The 17,319-nt window shown below is 50.1% G+C and overlaps 2 protein-coding genes and 2 long non-coding RNA genes across 7 annotated transcripts; 2 read left to right on the top strand and 2 right to left on the bottom strand.

The window, feature by feature from the left end:
* The first annotated feature begins 18 nt into the window (after positions 1–18).
* Positions 19–6,432, top strand: actr3b (actin related protein 3B). Its single transcript, XM_069720223.1, has 12 exons — positions 19–387; positions 958–1,013; positions 1,919–2,043; positions 2,196–2,306; positions 3,254–3,349; positions 3,475–3,582; positions 3,667–3,810; positions 4,063–4,236; positions 4,330–4,422; positions 4,543–4,668; positions 5,370–5,453; positions 5,898–6,432. The coding sequence occupies exons 1-12, from the start codon at positions 341–343 to the stop codon at positions 5,991–5,993; spliced, it is 1,260 nt and encodes a 419-aa protein (XP_069576324.1). The 5' UTR covers positions 19–340; the 3' UTR covers positions 5,994–6,432.
* Positions 6,433–7,161: 729 nt separating this feature from the next.
* Positions 7,162–7,395, bottom strand: LOC138633789 (uncharacterized). The gene is made up of 2 exons (XR_011311913.1): positions 7,352–7,395; positions 7,162–7,278 (listed from the first exon to the last, which is right to left on the bottom strand). It is a non-coding gene; the product is annotated as an uncharacterized lncRNA (long non-coding RNA).
* A 622-nt stretch (positions 7,396–8,017) lies between these two features.
* LOC138633785 (uncharacterized) lies at positions 8,018–8,286 on the bottom strand. Its single transcript, XR_011311910.1, has 3 exons — positions 8,230–8,286; positions 8,120–8,193; positions 8,018–8,080 (listed from the first exon to the last, which is right to left on the bottom strand). It is a non-coding gene; the product is annotated as an uncharacterized lncRNA (long non-coding RNA).
* Positions 8,287–12,349: 4,063 nt separating this feature from the next.
* On the top strand, positions 12,350–17,245 carry xrcc2 (X-ray repair complementing defective repair in Chinese hamster cells 2). 4 transcript variants are annotated; one of them, XM_069720232.1, is made up of 6 exons: positions 12,350–12,807; positions 14,167–14,248; positions 14,361–14,396; positions 14,538–14,687; positions 14,854–15,130; positions 16,057–17,245. In XM_069720232.1, the coding sequence occupies exons 1-6, from the start codon at positions 12,787–12,789 to the stop codon at positions 16,352–16,354; spliced, it is 864 nt and encodes a 287-aa protein (XP_069576333.1). In that variant the 5' UTR covers positions 12,350–12,786; the 3' UTR covers positions 16,355–17,245. The 4 variants fall into 4 exon arrangements, with proteins under 4 accessions (XP_069576333.1, XP_069576332.1, XP_069576330.1 ...); XM_069720231.1 differs by lacking the exon at positions 12,350–12,807 and adding an exon at positions 13,566–13,676 and having other exon boundaries at positions 14,006–14,248; XM_069720229.1 differs by lacking the exon at positions 12,350–12,807 and adding an exon at positions 13,733–13,955 and having other exon boundaries at positions 14,058–14,248.
* The last annotated feature ends 74 nt before the right edge of the window (positions 17,246–17,319 follow it).

Below are 17,319 nucleotides of genomic sequence, written 5' to 3'. Positions count from 1 at the left end.
TATGACGTCAGCGGTGTGCATGTTGTCCTTTCGTCACATGTTGTTGTGGCGCCGCCTGTAGGCAGAACGGAGCTGTGTTTTCAGACGCCGGTGTTTACGGTGCAGCTGACGTCACTTGAACGCATCCTGAACACTCCGGTTGCCGTCACATGTGTTTCTATTTTCTCCATCTTTCCCTCCGACCCGGAACTGGTCTGTCAGAGAGAGAGAGAAACATACACACACAAACACACACACACACACACGCACGCACATACACACCGCGGACACACACGCACCGACCCGCTCCCCGCCACTGAACACCGACCGCTCTGTGGGCCGGACCGAGCAGCACCGCAACATGTCCCTGCAGCAGCTGCCCCCCTGCGTGATAGACTGCGGGACCGGGTGAGGACACACACACACACACATAGCCTGCACCCTACATACATGATGCTGGTTACAAACACATGACGTCACAGCGTGTGTGTTGTTTTGGTCATTTTAAAGGAACAGTTCACAGATTCAGGAACATCAACAGATCACAGAATTATTGATCTGACTGTGTGTGTGTGTGTGTGTGTGGGGGGGGGGGGGGGGCAGGACCTGCTCAGTCCTGAGGGAGGGTTCTGGATCTATTCTGGTCTGAATGTGTGAATGTAGGACAACAGCTGCAGGAAGTAGAGCAGCTGCTGCACACACACACACACACACACACACACACACACACACACACACACACACACACACACACACACACACACACACACACACACACACACCATCAGTGATCTCCTCGGGACAAACCACAGAACAAAACCCAAGTTGTGATCTTGATTAGGTTCAGGACTCTGGTTTGGATGTTTCCATCTGTTATGTTGAACTAAAGCAGGTTGGTTCTGCAGCATCGGTTACCATGGCGACGAACCTCCAGAGTCCAGACCTCAAGACATCTCACAGAGTTCTGTCCCCTTGCAGGTACACAAAGATTGGATACGCTGGGAACACGGAGCCACAGTTCATCATTCCATCCTGTAAGCATCGCACACAACAACAACAACAACAACACACACAACAACATCAAACACAACAACAACAAAGACAACAAGAACATCAACAACAAACACAACATAAAATACAACATCAAACACAACAACAAACACAACATTAAGTACAAAAACATCAAACACAACATCAAACACAACATAAAATACAACATCAAACAACATAAAGTACAACATCAAACACAACATCAAACACAACAACAAACACAAAATCAAACACAACAACAAACACAAAATCAAACACAACAACAAACACAACATGAAGTACAACAACATCAAACACAACATCAAACACAAGAACAAACACAAGAACAATAACAACAAACACAACATAAAGTACAACAACATCAAACACAACATAAAACAACAACAAACACAACATCAAGTACAACAGCATTAAACACAACAACAACATCAACAAAAAAACACAACAACATCAAATACAACATCAAACACAACAAGAATATCAACAACAAACACCACAACATCAAACAAACATCAAACACAACAACATCAAACACAACATCAAATACAACAACAAACACAACATCAGACACAACAACAAACACAACATCAAACACAACAACATCAAAAACAACATAGAACACAACAACATCAAATACAACAACAACAAACACATCAGACACAACAGCAAACACAACAACATCAAAAACAACATAGAACACAACAACAACATCAAACACAACAAACACAACATCAGACACAACAACAACACACAGACAACAACATCAACAACAACAATAGCCTTTGTGACCTTTGACCTCACACTCCCTTCCATAAAGCAAGGGGGAGAGTGTCAGATGTGTCCGAGTGATCATGGGTCATACATGTTGGTGTTTCTGACGTGTCACCAGGCATCGCCATCAGGGAGTCCGCCAGCGTGGGAGAGCAGGCTCAGAAGAGGCTCGTACGAGGAGTCGATGACCTCGACTTCTACATCGGAGACGAAGCTGTCGATAAACCTAACTATGCTACCAAGGTAGGGGGAGGGAGGAGGGTTTGTCCAGGTTAAATAAAATTATGTTAGGATACAGATTAAATTAGTTTTGGTTCCACTGAGCAAACATTCCTCTGGTTCCTGTTCTTCTCTGTCCTGTGGTTCTGTGTGGTTCCGTGTGGTTCCGTGTCCAGTGGCCAATCCGTCACGGGATGGTGGAGGACTGGGATTTGATGGAGAAGTTCATGGAGCAGATCATCTTCAAATACCTGCGAGCAGAACCTGAAGACCACAGCTTCCTCATGGTACAAAACACACACTGATTCATACCGAAGTTCTAGAGGTCCTTCATGAGGTTCTAGAGGTCCTAATGAGGTTCTAGAGGTCCTTAACGAGATTCTAGAGGTCCTTCATGAGATTCTAGAGGTCCTTGATGAGGTTCTAGAGGTCCTTGATGAGGTTCTAGAGGTCCTTGATTAGATTCTAGAGGTCCTTAATGAGGTTGTGGGGGGGGGGGGTACAGGTCTACTCATCTCCCTAAATGGAGGTTTTCTCTTTACCCACTTCCACTTCCTACCTCACTGTCTCTTGAGTTTCATGCTGTGACAGCTAATCATCCGGTACAATTAAACATTGTTGTCCTCTACCGTCCTCCAGGTCTTTTGGGAGATTTATTGGACGAATTAGACGTCCTCCTGTCAAACGTCCCAGAAAATGGTCCTCCACTTGTCCTTCTGGGTGACTTTAACATCCAGACTGATGAGGTTCTAGAGGTCCTTAACGAGATTCTAGTGGTCCTTCATGAGGTTCTAGAGGTCCTTAACGAGATTCTAGAGGTCCTTAACGAGATTCTAGAGGTCCTTCATGAGGTTCTACAGGTCCTCCATGAGGTTCTATAGGTCCTTGATGAGGTTCTAGAGGTCCTTCATGAGGTTCTAGAGGTCCTTAACGAGGTTCTACAAGTCCTTGATGAGGTTCTACAGGTCCTTAATGAGATTCTAGTGGTCTTTCATAAGGTTCTAGAGGTACTTAATGATATTCTAGAGGTCCTTGATGAGGTTTTAGAGGTCCTTCATGAGGTTCTAGAGGTCCTTAACGAGGTTCTATAGATCCTTGATGTGTGTGTGTGTGTGTGTGTGTGTGTGTGTGTGTGTGTGTGTGTGTGTGTGTGTGTGTGTGTGTGTGTGTGTGTGTGTGTGTGTGTGTGTGTGTGTGTGTGTGTGTGTGTGTGTGTGTGTGTGTGTGTGCGCAGACAGAACCTCCTCTCAACACTCCAGAGAACAGGGAGTACCTGGCTGAGATCATGTTCGAGACCTTCAACATACCTGGACTCTACATCGCTGTACAGGTGAGACACAGACAGGTGAGACAGACAGGTGAAAGACAGACAGGTGGGATACAGACAGGTGAGACACAGACAGGTGGTCCTAGAGGAGGCCTGTGGACCCTCTGAAGTGATGTGTCCTCCACCAGGCGGTTCTGGCACTGGCGGCGTCCTGGACGTCCCGTCAGGTGGGACAGAGGACTCTGACCGGCATCGTGATTGACAGTGGAGACGGAGTCACACACGCTATCCCTGTGGTGAGACACACACACCTTTAACATGCTGGCAGGGGAGGGGAGGCTCTCTGCTCACTGATTGGTCCCTGTGGCTGTCCGTCACAGGCGGAGGGATACGTGATTGGCAGCTGTATCAAACACATCCCCATCGCAGGGCGGGACATCACCTTCTTCATCCAACAGCTGCTCAGAGATCGAGAGGTGGGGATTCCTCCGGAGCAGTCGCTGGAGACCGCCAAGGCTGTCAAGGTACCAGGTCCTCCTCCTCCTCATCACCTCCTCATCACCTCCTCCTCTACATCACCTCCTCTGTGTGTGTTTGTGTGTGTCTATGTGTGGGTGTACCTGCGTGTATCTTTGTGTGTGTGTGTGTGTGTGTATACATACCTGTGTGTGTGTGTGTGTGTGTGTGTGTGTGTGTGTGTGTGTGTGTGTGTGTGTGTGTGTGTGTGTGTGTGTGTGTGTGTGTGTACCTGTGTGTGTACCTGTGTGTGTGTGTAGGAGCGGTACTGCTACATCTGTCCGGACATCGTGAAGGAGTTCTGTAAGTACGACTCTGACCCGGTGAAGTGGGTCAAACAGCACCGCGGCGTGAACGCGGTGAGTCGGAGTTCGTTCCACATCGACGTCGGCTACGAGCGCTTCCTGGGCCCGGAGATCTTCTTCCACCCCGAGGTAATGTCGTGCTGTGGCCTCTTTCAGCTACTCATTTTGGTTCCTCTGATATATCCAGAACCTGAACCAGTAACCAGTAACGGTGTTTTCCAGTTTGCGAACCCGGACTTCATGCAGCCCATCTCTGATGTCGTTGATGAGGTCATCCAGAGCTGTCCAATCGACGTAAGGCGACCGCTCTACAAGGTGACTCAGATATGTTGTGGTGTCGGATGTCTCATTCCTTCAGAGACCTGCTCTGGGGTTCTGACCCGGTTCTGGTGTTCAGGGGTTCTCCCAGTGAAGCTGTGTGTGTGTTTGTGTCAGAACATCGTGCTCTCCGGAGGATCCACCATGTTCCGGGACTTCGGCCGGCGGCTGCAGAGAGACGTGAAGAGAGCGGTGGACGCCCGGCTGAAGCTGAGCGAGGAGCTGAGCGGAGGTCGCATCAAGGTCAGAGCAACAAATCACATGAACATTAAACCCGGTGAGGTCAAATAATCAGACTGAAGGATTTGCTGCTCTCTGATTGGAGGATGTTGGTCAGATGGCTACAGGTTGTTCTGCTGCCACCTGGTGGACAAAACGAGACAGAATCCAAAACTCAAAGTTCTGTGAAGACCTTTAAAATGATTTCAGCTTTAACCAAAGACGTGTTCATAATTTTATGATACGTCGTTGAACAGACGATTTGTTTGGTTGGTAAAATCTACCAATCAGCTTGTTGCTCCTCACTGAGTTAAACACTCTACTAAATCACGTCTGTTTGCTGTCCTGGCTCCTAAATGGTAGAATGAGTTCCCCACCGACATCAGGACAGCAGAAACTCTGAACATCTTCCACCACAAACTAAAAACACACCTCTTCCTCCTCCTCCTCCTCTTCCTCCTTCACTTTGAACAGCAGAACTTTAGTATCTTAAAATAGAACTTACTGATAGAACTTTGTAGTTTGGCTTTCTGGAAGAAATTATATTTTCTTGATTCTTGTTGTTCTGGTTTTGAACCCTCATGGTTGAAATGAACTTATTGTAAGTCGCTTTGGATAAAAGAGTCAGATAAATGAAATGTAACGTAATAATGTAATGTAAAAGTGAGGTCAGAGGTCACCTGACTGATACCTTATGCAGACGTCTTTCTGTGTTTGTTTTGCAGCCGAAGCCGATGGAGGTTCAGGTGGTCACACATCACATGCAGCGCTACGCCGTCTGGTTTGGAGGCTCCATGTTGGCGTCCACGGTAACCACACACACACACACACACACACACACACACACACACACACACACACACACACACACACACACACACACACACACACACACACACACACACACACACACACACACACACACACTTCTCTTTCTGTTCTTGTGAGGACCATATTTAGCTAAATACATCCCAGAACCTGCAGGTCCTTTAAGCCCTGCCCTGAATAAATGTCCTCACAATGATAAACATAAACACACTGTATAAACAGACGTTGCTTTAATACAACACTTTTGTTTGTTGTTTGTTTGTTGCTACTTCTGTCTGTTTGGTTATTGCTTGTTTTTATTGTCTGGTTTTTGTTGTTGTTTATGGTTGATGTTTTTCTGTTTGTTTGCTGTTGTTATTTGGTTGTTTACACTGTTTGTTATTGTTTACACTTTGTTTGTTGTTGCTATGTGTTTGTGTCTGCAGCCGGAGTTTTTCCAGGTGTGTCACTCGAAGAAAGACTACGATGAGATTGGGCCGAGCATCTGCCGACACAACCCCGTGTTCGGCATCATGTCCTGACGGCAGCCCGCTAGCCTGCTAGCCTGCTACCAGCCATTAGCCATTAGCCTGTTCGTTTCCTGTCCTGTAGTTTTTACCTGGTAGGCTAATAGCCTGTTAGCAGGCTAGCTCAGTCTCTGTATGGAGCACAAGGAGAAAGTGAAGCACAAAGTCAGTGAAAACGGTGAAAACAAAGTTTGCAGTGGTTTTATTATAAAAATGTAGAAGTCTTTTTTATTTAAACCCTCACAGCCCCGTTCACCGGAATCAGATTGACAGGAAACGCAAGGATGTGATCAGCTGACTTCCTGCTAGCCTGCTAGCTCTTGTTAGCCTGTCACTTCAGGCTGATGTGTTTTGTTGTCCGAGGACATTTGTGTTGACCTCGTGTCTCTCCGGTCCCACCGTCAGGACAGTTGACCTCGTGTCTCTCCGGTCCCAACGTCAGGACAGTTGACCTCGTGTCCTCCGGTCCCACCGTCAGGACAGTTGACCTCGTGTCTCTCCGGTCCCACCGTCAGGACAGTTGACCTCGTGTCTCTCCGGTCCCAACGTCAGGACACTTGACCTCGTGTCTCTCCGGTCCCAACGTCAGGACAGTTGACCTCGTGTCTCTCCGGTCCCACCGTCAGGACAGTTGACCTCGTGTCTCTCCGGTCCCACCGTCAGGACAGTTGATCTCGTGTCTCTCCGGTCCCAACGTCAGGACACTTGACCTCGTGTCTCTCCGGTCCCACCGTCAGGACACTTGACCTCGTGTCTCTCCGGTCCCACCGTCAGGACACTTGACCTCGTGTCTCTCCGGTCCCACCGTCAGGACAGTTGACCTCGTGTCTCTCCGGTCCCACCGTCAGGACAGTTGACCTCGTGTCTCTCCGGTCCCAACGTCAGGACAGTTGACCTCGTGTCCTCCGGTCCCACCGTCAGGACAGTTGACCTCGTGTCTCTCCGGTCCCACCGTCAGGACAGTTGACCTCGTGTCTCTCCGGTCCCACCGTCAGGACAGTTGACCTCGTGTCTCTCCGGTCCCAACGTCAGGACAGTTGACCTCGTGTCTCTCCGGTCCCACCGTCAGGACAGTTGACCTCGTGTCTCTCCGGTCCCACCGTCAGGACAGTTGACCTCGTGTCTCTCCGGTCCCAACGTCAGGACACTTGACCTCGTGTCCTCCGGTCCCACCGTCAGGACAGTTGACCTCGTGTCTCTCCGGTCCCACCGTCAGGACACTTGACCTCGTGTCTCTCCGGTCCCACCGTCAGGACAGTTGACCTCGTGTCTCTCCGGTCCCACCGTCAGGACACTTGACCTCGTGTCCTCCGGTCCCACCGTCAGGACACTTGACCTCGTGTCTCTCCGGTCCCACCGTCAGGACAGTTGACCTCGTGTCTCTCCGGTCCCACCGTCAGGACACTTGACCTCGTGTCTCTCCGGTCCCACCGTCAGGACAGTTGACCTCGTGTCTCTCCGGTCCCACCGTCTTGACTGTCCTCCGGTCCCAACGTCAGGACACTTGACCTCGTGTCTCTCCCACCGGTCCCACGTGTCTCTCCGGTCCCAGGACAGTTGACCTCGTGTCTCTCCGGTCCCAACGTCAGGACAGTTGACCTCGTGTCCTCCGGTCCCAACGTCAGGACAGTTGACCTCGTGTCTCTCCGGTCCCAACGTCAGGACAGTTGACCTCGTGTCTCTCCGGTCCCACCGTCAGGACACTTGACCTCGTGTCTCTCCGGTCCCAACGTCAGGACAGTTGACCTCGTGTCTCTCCGGTCCCAACGTCAGGACACTTGACCTCGTGTCTCTCCGGTCCCAACGTCAGGACAGTTGACCTCGTGTCTCTCCGGTCCCAACGTCAGGACAGTTGACCTCGTGTCTCTCCGGTCCCAACGTCGTGTCGTGTCTCCGGTCCCACCGTCAGGACACTTGACCTCGTGTCCTCCGGTCCCACCGTCAGGACAGTTGACCTCGTGTCTCTCCGGTCCCACCGTCAGGACAGTTGACCTCTTGTCTCTCCGGTCCCAACGTCAGGACTCTTGACCTCGTGTCCTCCGGTCCCACCGTCAGGACAGTTGACCTCGTGTCTCTCCGGTCCCACCGTCAGGACACTTGACCTCGTGTCCTCCGGTCCCACCGTCAGGACCCACCGTGACCTCGTGTCTCTCCGGTCCCACCGTCAGGACAGTTGACCTCGTGTCTCTCCGGTCCCACCGTCAGGACACTTGACCTCGTGTCCTCCGGTCCCACCGTCAGGACAGTTGACCTCGTGTCTCTCCGGTCCCACCGTCAGGACACTTGACCTCGTGTCTCTCCGGTCCCAACGTCAGGACACTTGACCTCGTGTCTCTCCGGTCCCAACGTCAGGACAGTTGACCTCGTGTCTCTCCGGTCCCACCGTCAGGACACTTGACCTCGTGTCTCTCCGGTCCCAACGTCAGGACAGTTGACCTCGTGTCTCTCCGGTCCCACCGTCAGGACAGTTGACCTCGTGTCTCTCCGGTCCCAACGTCAGGACACTTGACCTCGTGTCTCTCCGGTCCCAACGTCAGGACAGTTGACCTCGTGTCTCTCCGGTCCCAACGTCAGGACACTTCGTGTCTCTCGTGTCTCTCCGGTCCCACCGTCAGGACAGTTGACCTCGTGTCTCTCCGGTCCCAACGTCAGGACACTTGACCTCGTGTCTCTCCGGTCCCAACGTCAGGACAGTTGACCTCGTGTCTCTCCGGTCCCACCGTCAGGACAGTTGACCTCGTGCACAGACCGAGGAAAACACGTGTTTCTGTTCGTCTCCGCTTTTCTGTTGTTTATTTATTAGGACCTGAGCACCTTTTATTGTTATTTGTTTTTGTTGTTTTCTTCCTGTTCGTTCACGTGCAGCTCAGAGTCACAACTAGGAAAAGCTCGTAGTATTAATTCAACTTCCTGTTTCAGAGCTCTGACGTCAGCGTGGACGACAAACTGTAAAATATGACGTGTTCAAGACTTAAAGAAACATGTTCATATAAACTGTACATACAATAAATATATGAAGGACATGAGGTAGCCATGATTTATTATTACTATCAGTGTCACAGTGTCAGCAGTACAAGTACACATAGTATCAGTATCAGCAGTACAAGTAGTACAAGTACACATAGTACCAGTATCAGCAGTACAAGCAGTACAAGTACACATAGTACCAGTGTCAGCAGTACAAGCAGTACAAGTATACATAGTACCAGTATCAGCAGTACAAGTACACAAAGTCACAGTGTCAGCAGTACAAGTACACATAGTACCAGTATCAGCAGTACAAGTACACATAGTATCAGTATCAGAAGTACAAGCAGTACAAGTACACATAGTACCAGTATCAGCAGTACAAGCAGTACAAGTACACATAGTACCAGTGTCAGCAGTACAAGTATACATAGTACCAGTATCAGCAGTACAAGTACACATAGTACCAGTATCAGCAGTACAAGTACACAAAGTCACAGTGTCAGCAGTACAAGTACATGAAGTCAACAACACCGATTAAAATGGAATATTAAAGTACTGCAGTACTCTAGTAAAAGTACTTCGTAACTTCCCGCTGTGTTGTCTGCGAAGCCGCTGTTTAACATGGAGAGCTGCAGTGTCTCCGGTGGCCGCTGGGGGGCAGCAGAGCAGCATCTGCGTCACTTCCTGCAGCAAAGAAGAATCAGCGCAGCGGTGAAAACACAAACAAGAGAAAACGGTTGAAAAGACTCGAAGATCCTCGAAGTCACTTTAACACCTTAAAGTCACTCAACATGTCGGTGAACTGGTCTGCGCGCTCTGATGACCGGCGGGAACAATGGCGGGAACAATGGCGGGAACAATGGCGGGAACAATGGCGGGAACAATGGCGGGAACAATGGCGGGAACAATGGCGGGAACAATGGCGGGAACAATGGCGGGAACAATGGCGGCGATCCTCGTACGTCCAACTTCACCAACTTTAACAATAACTTAACGGAGACTGGATCCGGTAATTATCCGCCGGTATACAGCCGGTAAATGTGCTGTCCATTATTGCTTATATGATATATTTCATCTTATTCAGTTGTATGTTGAATAAGTTTCATTATCAAAATATTTCACTGTCAAAAAGCCTTTAATCAAACACTAATTATTATTTAGGGAACAATGTGATGATTGATGGCAATTTTTTATGACATAAAAAAACTTCTGAACATTCACTGTAATGTGATTTTTTTTTTTAATGTTGAAAACTGTTCCGTTATAGAACTGATATTAATATGATTTTTCATTATTTCTGACATGTCGCTAGTTCAAATGCAGAAATTAATGTTTGCGTCTTTTATTTTGAAAAGTGAAACGGTCACTTCCTGTCAGTCAGAAAAGACTGAACGTTTGAAGTATATAAGGGCAGCAGCAGGTTGAAGTCAGCGTCTCCTCCGCAGCTCGTCCACATGATCCCGGGCCGGGACAGAGGGGGGAGGGGCAGAAGGGACACCGCTGTCCAGTGGGAGAGTCCCGAGGAGGAGACGAAGGAGACGGGGGTCCAGGTGGACCTGTTGACTCAGCAGCTGGGCTGGAGACACTCAGGTGAGTCACCTATCCTCTCAGGTGGACAGACAAACTGTACAGAAAAGCAGCCTGTCTCCCCCTCCCCTCTCACCCTCCTCTCCCCTCCCCCTCCCCTCCCCTCTCCTCTCCCCCTCCCACCCTCCCCTCCCCTCTCCTCTCACCCTCCTCCCCTCTCACCCTCCTCTCCCCCTCCCCTCCCCTCCCCTCCCCTCTCCTCTCACCCTCCCCTCCTCTCACCCTCCCCTCCCCTCCCCTCCCCTCTCCTCTCACCCTCCCCTCCTCTCACCCTCCCCCCCCTCCCCTCCCCTCTCCCTCCTCTCCCCTCCCCCTCCTCTCTCCCTCCCCTCTCACCCTCCTCTCCTCCCTCCCCCCCTACCTGTCTATGACCTGACCTTTGTGTGACCTCTACCTGTCTGTAGGTGTGTGGTCTGAACTTCAGCAGCCCGGCTGCCCTCCAGCTCCACCTGTCCGTCCACAGAGCAGGACGAAGGTCCAGCAGCCTGCCAACCGGTCGTCATGGCAGCAGTGACGGGGCAGCGGTGACGGGCAGCGGTGACGGGGCAGCGGTGACGGGCGGCGGTGACGGGCGGCGGTGACGGGGCAGCGGTGACGGGCGGCGGTGACGGGGCAGCGGTGACGGGGCAGCGGTGACGGGCAGCGGTGACGGGGCAGCGGTGACGGGCAGCGGTGACGGGGCAGCGGTGACGGGCAGCGGTGACGGGGCAGCGGTGACGGGGCAGCGGCAGGAGGTTCCCGAGCTGCTGACGACACACAGGAGGAACAGAAGGTTAGCGATGAAGAGACGAGGACAGAGGAGGTGGATGACAACGAGAAGCTCCGCCTCCCAGTGCCAACAAAGGCTTCTCATTGGTCAGCACACTTAAAGCATGTGTGCAAAAGTCCCCATTGGTGGGTCGACTACCTGACACTGAAGAGGAGGAGGTTGGAAGAAGAGAGGGGGAGGAGACTGCCGGACCAAGATGGAGGGAGGAAGAGGAAGAGGTGCAGGGAGGAGGAGGAGGAGGTGAAACGAGTCTGTGTGGAGGAGGGAGGTAAAGATGGAAAAGAAAAAGAGGAGGAGCCTCAGAGGTTGAGGAGGAAGATGGTCGGCCCACCAATCAGATACCTTGTGGAGTCAGAGGACCAATCACACGGTCCAGGAACGGGCAATCCAACCAATGAGGATGTAGCTAACAAACCCAAACAAACGGGAGGAAGAACAAAACATATTATCAACAGTGAGGTGGGGGGCGGGGCTTCAGAGATGACTGACAGGTCTGAGGCTGCAAAGAGACAGACAAGTCATGTGGTCCAAGGCACTCCTACAGGTGATGTGGTCACAGAGAGACAGACAGGTGTGTACAGACAGACCTACCTGGTGTACGTGGACCTGCAGAGTTATCATGTGACCGTCATCCCGCCCTGTTTTGTCAGAGTGCAGCGCCTCCTCTGATTGGCTGATTGGTTGCAGTTAAATGTTGTGATTTTTCTATGAAGGTCTGCACACGCTCTGCTTTCCAGTGAGGAGCCATGATCTCAGTGTGTTTACATCACATGTCCATGGTCACATGTTTTATATGTTTCCAGTGTTGTAGCTTGTCATCAGAACGGTGCGCTGTGATTGGACGACTGTCAGAGACTGTCCTGTACCATCCACCTGTGTACATTTAAAAACACATTGCTTCAGTTGGAGTGAGACCTCCTGTCTTTCCACGTTTCTGATATTCTCAGTCAGACCAGCAGGGGGCGACATTACATAATATAAATGTTATGGTTTTCTATTTAAAAAAAAAAATACATATAAATGTTTTTATATCAGATGTTCCACTGAAAACCGTTGAAATGTTTGTTTGTGATGTCTCACACTGTTAGCAGTAGCAGCTGTATTTGCTGTAAATATCCGTTTTTAATCTTTATCTGTCGATGATGTGGAAGAGCTACTGGGTTTAATAACACACCATTTTATTCTGGAAGTTCACTCAGGTTCACGACACTTAAGGACTTTTATTGTGAAAGGCTCTGTCCTAGGTGCTGTCAGACGGAAGTGCCTTTTAAAGACACGAAGAAGAAGAAGAGCCTGTTTGTTGATCAGCAGATTTGACGAACTGATTTTATTTCTTTCAATCATAAAAAGTTTAAACTCCAGTAAAACGCGTCTCTGTTATTTGTTCGAGAAGCACACTTGTACAAACGTTGTTTCCGGTTAAAACAGGAAGCCGGAAGTGAGTTTAAACAGACGCGGTGGTGTCCAGAAGTCCACGCTGAAATGAGTGAAAGCGGCGCTCAGGTGAGAAACTCGAACTGCTACGTCACCTCGGAAGAAGAGGAGCGCGAGCACGTGACCCTATTTGACAGTTGGAGCTGAAAATATTAGTATCGATCAATACCGATCAGTTTCACGTTGATGAAGCGTCACGTGACGCTGCTATACCGGAAGCTGCCGTTTTACCCTCAGTGCGACCGTTACTGGTACAGTCCGTATGATGGTACAGTCTACGTCCTGGTACAGTCTGTGATGGAACGGTCTATGTGATGGAACAGTCTATGTCCTGGAACAGTCTATGTGATGGGACAGTCTCATGTCCTGGTACAGTGTATGTGATGGTACAGTCTATGTCCTGGAACAGTCTACGTCCTGGTACAGTCTGTGATGGAACAGTCTATGTGATGGTACAGTCTATGTGATGGGACAGTCTACGTCCTGGTACAGTCTGTGATGGAACGGTCTATGTGATGGAACAGCCTATGTCCTGGAACAGTCTATGTGATGGGACAGTCTATGTGATGGGACAGTCTACGTCCTGGTACAGTCTGTGATGGAACGGTCTATGTGATGGAACAGCCTATGTCCTGGAACAGTCTATGTGATGGGACAGTCTATGTGATGGGACAGTCTACGTCCTGGTACAGTCTGTGATGGAACAGTCTATGTGATGGGACAGTCTACGTCCTGGTACAGTCTGTGATGGAACAGTCTTTGTGATGGGACAGTCTACGTCCTGGTACAGTCTGTGATGGAACGGTCTATGTGATGGAACAGCCTATGTCCTAGAACAGTCTATGTGATGGGACAGTCTATGTGATGGGACAGTCTACGTCCTGGTACAGTCTGTGATGGAACAGTCTATGTGATGGGACAGTCTACGTCCTGGTACAGTCTGTGATGGAACAGTCTATGTGATGGGACAGTACGTCCTGGTACAGTCTGTGATGGAACGGTCTATGTGATGGAACAGCCTATGTCCTGGAACAGTCTATGTGATGGGACAGTCTACGTCCTGGTACAGTCTGTGATGGAACAGTCTATGTCCTGGAACAGTCTATGTGATGGGACAGTCTATGTGATGGGACAGTCTACGTCCTGGTACAGTCTGTGATGGAACAGTCTATGTCCTGGAGCAGTCTATGTGATGGAACAGTCTATGTCCTGGTACAGTCTGTGATGGAACAGTCTATGTCCTGGAACAGTCTATGTGATGGGACAGTCTCATGTCCTGGTACAGTCTATGTCCTGGAACAGTCTATGTGATGGGACAGTCTCATGTCCTGGTACAGTCTATGTGATGGAACAGTACGTTCTGGTACAGTCTATGTGATGGAACAGTCTATGTCCTGGTTTGGTGTAACGAGCTGTGTGTCTCTGCAGTTGTTTGCTCGTCTGGAGGGGCGTCGCTGCCTGACGAACATCGAACCACGTCTGTTTCCTGAAGATGGAGGACCCGATCACGGTGACTGACCTCACACTTCCTGTCAGCTGATCGATGTTGTCATGTGACCTGATTAAGTCAGACATGCTGCGATCACATGATGGTTGACTGTGTTCATAACGGTGATCCTCAGGTGAGGTGGTGGAGCTGTACGGGACAGAGGGGACAGGTGAGCTCACCGGTCAGGAAAATACTCCGCCTTCACCTGGCTCCGACCTGTCTGTGAACTGTGTGTGTGTGTGTGTGTGTGTGTGTGTGTGTGTGTGTGTGTGTGTGTGTGTGTGTGTGTGTGTGTGTCTGTCTGTCTCAGGTAAGACGGAGCTGCTCTACCACCTGCTGTGTCGCTGTGTGCTGCCAGAAGCAGCCAGCGGTTTGGAGGTGGACGTTGTGTTTGTGGACACCGACTACAGTCTGGACATGTTCCGACTGGTCAGCATCCTGGACAGCAGACTGACCGCAGGTACACACACACACACACACACACACACACACACACACACACACACACACACACACACACACACACATCACCTTTCAGACGAGTTTTTAAGACAGCAAACTTCGTGAAAGACAAAAGACGTCCCGGTGTCTCATGTCTTGTCTACCCTATCCGTCTCTGTCTCTAGCTCCGCCCACCAGCTTGTCCTTGGCTGAACCAAACGAGGCGGCGCTGCGTTCGTGTCTGTCTCGCCTCCTGGTGGTTCACTGCTCCTCCTCCTCCCAACTCCTCCTAACCCTCCACTTCCTGGAGACCTCCTTGTCATCGCGGCCGGGCCTGGCGCTCCTCCTCCTCGACAGCATCTCCGCCTTCTATTGGCTGGACCGCTGCGAGGGCGGGGCCAGCATCGGCAGGCAGGAGGAGAAGCTCAGCAAGTGTGCCGAGCTGCTTGGACGACTGCTCAGGTGGATGTTCTGTTAGGGAGTTCCGCTGGTCCTGAAGGAGGTTCTACTTGTCCATAGGGAGGTTATATTAGTCCTCTTCTGCTACGAGGTTCTAGTGTTTCTTTTACAGGTTCTACTGGTCCATTAGGAGGTTCTACTGGTCCATTAGGAGGTTCTACTGGTCCATTACGAGGTTCTAGTGATTAGTTTGAAGGTTCTAGCTGCCCTTCAGGTGCTCTTTGTGGTCTGTTAGGAAGTTCTGTGGGTTCTTTTGGAGGTTTGAGTTGTCCTTTAGGAAGAAAACTCTTTGGGTAGTTCTAAGGTTCTAGTGTCCAATTGGAACTCTCTAGTGGTACTTTTGGAGGTTCTAGTGGTCCTTTATGTGGGTCTAGTGGTCTTTTAGGAGCTTCCAGTGGTTCTTTAGGAGATTTTAGTGGTCCAATAGGAAGTTTTAGTTTTCAGATAGGGGGTTCTAGGAGTACATTAGGAGGTTCTGGTGATCCAGTTGAGGATTCTAATGGTTGAAGGTTCTAGTGGTCCAGTAGGAGGTTCTGGGTAATTCCAGTGGTCACTAGGACGGTTTGTTCCTCAGGGTCTAGAGATCCTCTCGGCCAGTCCTCAAGAGGGTTTAAAGGTCCAGTGGGAGATTTTTGTAGCCATGTTGGGAGTTCTCCGGGTAGTGGGATTCTTGTGGAGGGTTTGGAGGTGCTTTCGGTGGTTCTAGAGGTTCTCACGGGCCTCATTGAGATTTTTTATTTAGTAGGTTCCATGGGTCAGCTGGATCTAATGATCATAGATGATGTTCTAGTGGACAGAGAGGAGGTTCGTTAGATACTGTAGGTGGTTGAGGACCCGTCAGGTTCAGAATTGTGGAGAACTTGGGTCAGTTCTGGAGGCTGATGGCGGATCAGAACCTCACTAACCCTCTGATCTGTGGTCCTCCTCAGGGATTACAGAATCACTGTCTTTGCCACCTGCCACACCATCAGGAGGAGTTACAGTGGACCTTCATCCTCATCATCGTCGGAGTCCGACCGTCAGTACCTCTGTCGCCCCTGGCAACGGCTGGTGACCCACCGGCTGCTGTGCTCCAGGCAGGAGGCTGCAAACAACATGGCCGCCACTGGAGGCATCAGGGAGCAGAGGAGACGGCAGGTCTTCACCGTCCACTGCACCTCCTCCTCCTCCTCCTGCTCCAGGAGCAGCTCCTTCTGTGTGACGGATGGAGGGGTGGAGTTTATCTGAACTGCTCCACTTCCTCCCAGGACTTTCAAAATAAAATGAAACGTGCTGCAGACGTGTGAACTGTAAATATGTTTGTTTGATAAAAAAAACATCGTTCCAAACATCAGTCTGAGTTCAATAAAGTTCTGCTGTGGAACCAGGACTGGTTCCTGATTGGATCGGTGTCAGGTTCTACAGACGGTTCTGAGTCACATCTGGGATGAACCAGGATCTGTTTCCTGAAAACCCAGAACCTCACCAGTACATGCTCTTTCCATCTGTACATTATTAAGAAGATCTTAAGAGGTTCTGTGAGTTCTTTAAGGGGTTCTGGTGGATATTGATGACGTTTAAGTGGGAGGAATGACCTTTATTGGGTTTATGATGTTCTGGAGGTCATTTAAGGGGTTCCATGTGTCCTTTCTTTAGATGACTTAAGGGGTCATTATGAGGTTCTAGAGATATTTAAGGTGGTTCATGTGGTCATTCTTTAGGTTCTAGGTTCCTCCAGGTAGTTATTCGGTTAGTTTAGGTTTGAGGGGAGATTAAAGAGGTTCTAGAGATATTCCAGGTACTTGGTGTCACATAGTTATTCTTGTGGTTCCTCATGAAGTGCAGTTGGTTGTGCAGGAGGCTCTAGAGGTCTCCATGTGGTCCTCCTGGTCAGCGGAGCTTTTCGTGTTCTTGGGGTCATCCAGGAAGTTGATACAGGAAGTTAGTTCTCTTTAGACTCAACCTTTAGCAGTTTGGACCCATTTTTCCTGTCTGATGCTGCATTTCAAAATAAATCTTCATAAACTGAAATGTGTCCCAGTTACCTGGTCCAGGTTTGGGGCACGTGCAGCAGCAGTCCGGATCCTCGCGCTCCGGTCCGGGACTTCAGGTCTGATGACAGAGACCGCTTCACGCGAGCATCCCTCCACCAGATCCCTCCGCGGGGTCAGACACACTTTAAACACAACATCAACAAATTAACGCGCTCCGAC

Source organism: Brachyistius frenatus, unplaced genomic scaffold (assembly GCF_029030835.1).
Source record: "Brachyistius frenatus isolate BFR_SWC_R1_liver_20210118 unplaced genomic scaffold, ASM2903083v1 Contig_236, whole genome shotgun sequence".
Classification (NCBI taxonomy): Eukaryota; Metazoa; Chordata; class Actinopteri; family Embiotocidae; genus Brachyistius; species Brachyistius frenatus.
Note: the sequence above shows the minus strand (reverse complement) of the source record. Positions and strands in the feature narration are given on the sequence as shown.